Source organism: Triticum aestivum, chromosome 3D, assembly GCF_018294505.1.
Source record: "Triticum aestivum cultivar Chinese Spring chromosome 3D, IWGSC CS RefSeq v2.1, whole genome shotgun sequence".
Taxonomy (NCBI): domain Eukaryota; kingdom Viridiplantae; phylum Streptophyta; class Magnoliopsida; order Poales; family Poaceae; genus Triticum; species Triticum aestivum.
Window position 1 is genome coordinate 29,253,682 of NC_057802.1, and position 6,124 is coordinate 29,259,805.

At 47.7% G+C, this 6,124-nt stretch overlaps 1 protein-coding gene across 1 annotated transcript; it reads left to right on the forward strand.

Annotated features, from left to right (window-relative positions):
* The first annotated feature begins 3,099 nt into the window (after positions 1–3,099).
* On the forward strand, positions 3,100–4,849 carry LOC123073915 (putative E3 ubiquitin-protein ligase SINA-like 6). The gene is made up of 2 exons (XM_044496909.1): positions 3,100–3,696; positions 3,786–4,849. Exons 1-2 carry the CDS (start codon positions 3,469–3,471, stop codon positions 4,497–4,499), a joined length of 942 nt encoding a protein of 313 aa, XP_044352844.1. The 5' UTR covers positions 3,100–3,468; the 3' UTR covers positions 4,500–4,849.
* The last annotated feature ends 1,275 nt before the right edge of the window (positions 4,850–6,124 follow it).

Consider the following 6,124-nt stretch of genomic DNA (forward strand, 5'->3'; position numbering starts at 1 on the left):
GTTTTTTTTTTGTTAAAAGTCGCGTGCATTATTGGCGGTGCAATTGTGCTGTGCCGTGTTCATGTACTGGAATTGGAATTTATTGTTGGCTTCAGAACACAGACAATCAGCCATGGTCTGATTGTTTTTCTCAGCAATGGAATGCAGAGTAACAAGATACCCCATCTTTTGGTTTATCCTCCATCATGTTTGTATGGTAATCTCATACTCCCTCTAGTAATCAGGCTGAACTGTCTATTAAGCATAGAATAACTGATTGGCATGGTCATACAATGTACTACCTCCGTACTACGTCCAATATGCTCACATATTGGATGTAATAAGATCTTATATTAGGGACAGAGGGAATAGTTATAGTAACAGGTTCACACGTCGAGTTAATTGGTCTTGATATTCACTCTGTTGCCTCTCATCAGCAGCTAGAAACCATCCCGGACCACGGGCGAATGGCATGAAGAGCATGAGGACTGGAGGAATAAAATGTGTTTGGTTTGATCTTCAATTCCTTGGAAAAAAATGTAGGCTCGCAACCCTTTGTAATGCTACCTGCTGCACCATGCTTTGCTGACGAATCAAAGAATCACCTAACGTGGCATGGCCTTGAAGAAACTGAGCTTTTTCTCGAGTAGCCAACCAGCAACACAATTTTGCGAGTATTATTATTATCAATTTCCTTTCAAAATGAATTTCATTGTGAATTAACAAGATCCACCGCACATAACATGATAACACATTTTTTTTTTGGAAGGAGGCAAAAGATTTGTGCACTACCCAACAAGGTCAACAGTGACTTCCTCCCCTCACACCCTACTTGAATGAAGCAGAGTAAACCACGTCCTAAGCAAAAAAAAAGATGCATAAAAGGATAAACATCATATGCAATCAATATGTGACATGATATGACCATTATCATATGCTTTGGATCTCCATCTTCAAAGCGCCGACACGATCTTCATCATCACCGGCATGACACCATGATCTCCATCATCGTGTCGTTATGTGGTTGTCTCCACCAATTATCACACCATGATATGAGTAATATAACCCTGCCAAGTTAGTGCATACACCTCAGGAGGAAAATATGACTGGTCATCTGTCTCTGAATCCTTCTCTGAGGAGCTATCTGTAACCAACAAGATATACGCTTCGCCAGGTAGCACTGTCTGCTCTACAGACCATGTTTTCACACCAGAATTTTCCATCACCGACTCAAATGACTGATGCACAGAAAGAGTAGATGAATGTACAAACATTGTCGACAAATGGAATGCGTGGTTGAAAAAAATAGTATATCATGATACAATTCACATATACGATGACTGGCTAAACATGATGACATTGCATAGTTGACATATATGTTGTCTTGCTAAACAAGATGGCATTGAATAATTCAAATATATGATATAGAAACCAAGCTGGTGGCATTTACACAAAGCATGTCTAAACTAAATAGATACCATATGCGATGTATAAAGTAAGCAATGCAAGGCCCCCATATGCATAATATGACAATATAACCCTCACAAGTTAGAGCATACACCTCGGGGGAAAATATGACTGGTTATATGTCTCTGAATCCTCCTATGAGGAGCTATTTGTAACCATCAGGATATCTTCTTGTTGTGGTTGGCTTGCAGTGAGGTGGTTGGGTGGCGATGTCTCGGGGCAGGGATGCCGGGGCGGCGGCCCCGGTCGGTGGTCCCCATGGTTGACTATCCGGAGGGCATCATGGTGGCCGTGGTGGCTTACCCTTTTGGTCGTGTGGGCGGCAAGGGGTATAGCGGCTGGTGGCTTGGGCGTGTTCTATGTCGTTGCCATAGGTGTCGCCCAGCTCCAGATCCGAGAGTTGGAACTCGTCACGGATGGCCTGGTAACATCGTGATGGCACGAGTGAGCTGCCAAGTGAAATCTCCGCACTTTGGCGATGATGAGGACGACGCCCTACGGGTGCCGCTCTCTTCTTGAAGATGTTGTTATGGTTCTTCTCTCCGTGTTAAGGATCCGAGTGAAGACGCATGTCCGCTACGGACTCGGCAGCGACGCCGCTTGCCGCCATCCTCCCTCTTAAGGGCGGTGTGTTGTGGAGACTAATGGTGCTAGGGTGTGGCTTGGCGTTGCTACCTCTTTATCGTGTATCGTTCAGCCGTGTACTTTGATCAATGTCTATAAAATGAGGCGCTAGCCTGTTTCGAGAGGAGTAAGGGAGCACAGATTGTTTCCTGGAAGAACAAGAGAGAGTGGTGTGTAAAGTGACGCGCCCGATCAAATCAGGATTTGGTCATTTGCCTGTTTTACTTGGGTGCTTGATCATTTTCCCTACTTTATCTCAACAATAATGCTAGATCTACAAAGAATCTACAAACATTTACTTAACTCTCTTACTTGAACACCCCCCCCCCCCTTCCAATTTTTTTCAACTGGGGGTGGAGCCGTTCATCCCTCTGTTACCAATCATAATCCTACAAATCAGTTTGTATGTAAAAAAATTAAGTAAACTTTTGTAGATATAGCATTACTCTTATCTCAGTGTGAAGTGGCTCTAGGTCCCATACGAAAGTTTTTACGTGGATGGTGAATTATTAGTGAGATTTTTTTGATAGTTTTCCTTTTAGGATCTTTTTTTATAGTATTTAAAGGAGAGATGCTAGACTCACAGGTCCTTTACGGAGATCTACAGGGTGATTAGGACCCGATAATACTAAAATTCGAACGGACTTTCTCAGGGCAATTGCCCCCCCACCCCACCCCAAACAACCCACCCAATTTTAAGTGGTGGGGCTCGCCCTACTTAACTAAATCACAGCCATCAATCTTTAATTAGCCCGTAAAGCCCTTAGAAAGTTCCCGTGTGTGTAGCATTACTCAATAGGACCTGATTAGTCTTAAAAAAACTTACTAGGACCTGATTGACTGGAATTGAACTAAGTGAGGCAGGCCCACGAGTGAAAATCAGGGGGCCAAATAGATGAGGCCACGTAGAGGGTCAGTAGAGACCGTTGTTTATTGCGCGCGTGTAGTAATATCGTATTTAAAGTGATGCGAAGTACTTAAATACTCCCTCCGTAAACTAATATAAGAGCGTTTAGATTACTAAAATACAGAGGGAAGAAAACGGAACAAAAGATGGAATCGTCTGACGAATCGTTGGAGCAGCGACATGTTGAGCTCGAAAGAAATCAAGGAAAACAGACTTCTGCAGGCCGCCTTCACGTGCCTAGTGCCGGCCACCCAATGCCTTGCGCATTTCAGGCGAAAGGCTCGGAGCCCAAGCCTCCGTTTACAGTCCGTCTGATCCAAGTCCTCACCCAATGTCCTGACTCCTGAGCTCGGCAGTGAACAACAAGCTCGTGATACTGTGAAAGGCATTTGGGCTCCTCTTCTTTTGCCGGCCGAGCTCCCTTCTCCTCAGTCCTCACTCCCTTCCCTTGATCTTCCACCTGGTGAAAGGTTCAGGGGTCGCCGTCGACGATGGAGGAGGCCGACGGGAGCGCCAAGAAGGCGAGGCTGGAGCTACCCAACGGCCATGTGAAGCAGGAGGTCGGCGTGCATCTTGCGGTCGGAGGAGGAGACGACGGAGGAGCAATCGTTCCCGCGGAGGCGGGGTACGGCTCCAGAGTGGAGCTCGCGGTGAAGATTGACATGAGCGTGCTTCACTGCCCGCTCTGCACTCTCCCCTTCAAGCCCCCCGTCTTCCAGGTTCCTTCCTCTTTCTGTTTCTTGCACACCCCGGTGGATTCTTGTGTGCAGATGTGCTGATTTACGGCCGGACTCCGATCTGTGTGCAGTGCAACAAAGGCGGGCACTTGGGCTGCGGCGGCTGCGTGGCCCTGCTGCCCGGCGGACAGTGCAGGACGTGCGAGGACGGCAACGGGTTCTTCCACCCCTGCCCCGCGCTGGACGCCATCGTGTCCTCGACCAAGATCGCGTGCCCCCACGCCGGGTGCCAGACGTACGTGCCCTACCACGAAGCCGCCGACCACCAGAGCGCCTGCCCCCACGCGCCCTGCGCCTGCACGGAGACCGGCTGCGGCTTCGTCGGCGCGCCGCATGCGCTCGCGGGCCACCTCGCGGACCTCCACTCGGTGCCGGTGCGCACCGTGCAGTACGGCCGGGCCAGCCAGGTCCCGGTGTCGGGGCCGCGGCAGCTGCTCGTCGGCGAGGAGGACGGCCGCGCGTTCCTCCTGACCGTGGGCGCGCTCGGGGCCGCCGCGGCCGCCGTTTCGGTGGTGTGCATCAGGCAGAGCGCGGCCACGCAGCCGCGCTTCTCGTGCAAGATGTGGGTGAACCTGGTGCAACCGGCAGCTGGGGCGAACAGCGGCAGGGCGGACATGGTCCTGGTGGACATCCAGATGAGGAGCACCACCAGGCCCGGCGCCGTGGTCGCCGTGAACGAACTGACGTTCCTGGCCGTGCCGCGGATGTACATGGTTCTGGTGGCCGGGGATGCGGCGTCCATGGAGGTTCCCCTCAACATCCGCATCGACAAGATCTCCCGCTGATCGATCGATGTATCCCTTCTACTGTTGGCAGTACGCGCTTCATGGTCTGGAGATCCAGCTTAGACTGTTTGGGGGCTGTTAATTAAAGATTTATCAGTGCAAAATGCTCTACGCATGCCGACTGGCACCCCCGTCTGAACCACCCCGGTTCGGGAAACCTTTGCCCGGCACTACACACTCGACAGCTCCTCCGTCGCCTCCTCCTCTGCTGCTGCTATGATGCTATCTATCAGAAGCAAGCAGAGGCAGCCTTAGGTCTGCCCCGTGGTGGACTCTTGTGTGGCGTGATATGCCTGCCTCCTCCGTGCTCATTGCTTTCTTGAGCATCTTGCTGCTTCAGCCAAGATATTGAAGATCTTGCTGCCTAAACATATCAGGTTATCTAGATTAGGAAATGAAGCAATTTTTGGTTCAGCTTAAACCAATCTAGTAACATAACAAGTGTGCTCACAGAGCAAAACACTAGAAACATCTAACGTATTTGCATACGGACCAAGATCACATGCCAACAAAAAGAGGTTCAGAACATACAAGTCCGCTGGAAACTCCAATGTGGCACCGTGGTTGACCATGGTGGTGAAGATGACGTGGTGTTCTCCCATAGAGAAAGTAGTGGAAGCAGACGGGTGGTCGTCCAACCAAAAATGCTAAACGTACGGGAAACTTTTACAAGAATTAACGGACAAATTAATTAATAACCATGCAAATCGATCCATTGCGGGGTTCTCCATCATAAAATCATAGTACGTACTGCACTAGGGTTCATGTACAGCTAGGACAATGACCCAAATAATAAAACAGTAGTAGTAGCCATCATGATCAACTTAGTTAGAGAGGCCGGGCTAGGAGGCAGATGTTTGGTCTATGGGGACATATGTCCCCGGAATCCACATCGTGTGTAAGTGCGTTGCGATCCGCAGCTAAAGTAGCGAATTAGGGAATGCAGGCAGGCTCCTATTGTGCCAAAACGTGTTATACACAGCTGCCAAAGTGTTATACTGTCACAAGGACAGGCTTGGACAGCATCTGGTACAGTGTTTTCATGCAATAATCTATGTCGATGGATAAATGTTGCTCTACTGACACAGGCCTCGTCCTGTTCTAAGGTGGCTACTGTCAGGGGCGTGTCCCTCCGGAATTCTGAACCTTGGTAAGGCAAAACAAGCTTTTAAAGCTCAATTAAATCATTTTCGGTAGTAAAGCTATATCAAAATGGTTAGTTGTTGATGTGATTTTTTATTAATATTTCTTGCCTATCATTCTGTCCCAACAATGTAATGTATCTATATTTTTAGTGGCATGGTTGGCAGTTGTCTATTTAGTGATTACCAAAAAGGTAAAAAAAAGCCTGCAACTTTTTTGAAATAATGTTGACTTTATTTCATACTTGTATAAATAGTTTCAAGAAGGAAAAACAACCATTGACTTCAGGGAAACAAAATTGAAGGACAAAAAAGTGTGAATAGTAACTTGTATATATTCAAATATTCAAAAGTTGTTCATTTAAAGTGTATATATACATGTGACGTGGAAAAAAATTTAGTAACTGTAAAAAGTAAAAAAAATCTGAAACATTTTTTAAAATAAACTTGACCTTCTTTCACCCGTATAAAAAGTTTCGCGAG

What these genes read in the sequence shown, in the direction of transcription:
- LOC123073915 (XM_044496909.1), top strand. Translation starts at nt 3,469, where the DNA reads ATGGAGGAGGCCGACGGGAGCGCCAAGAAGGCGAGGCTGGAGCTACCC. An exon ending in TCAAGCCCCCCGTCTTCCAG is followed by an intron (nt 3,697 to 3,785) that starts GTTCCTTCCTCT and finishes ATCTGTGTGCAG; the next exon opens with TGCAACAAAGGCGGGCACTT.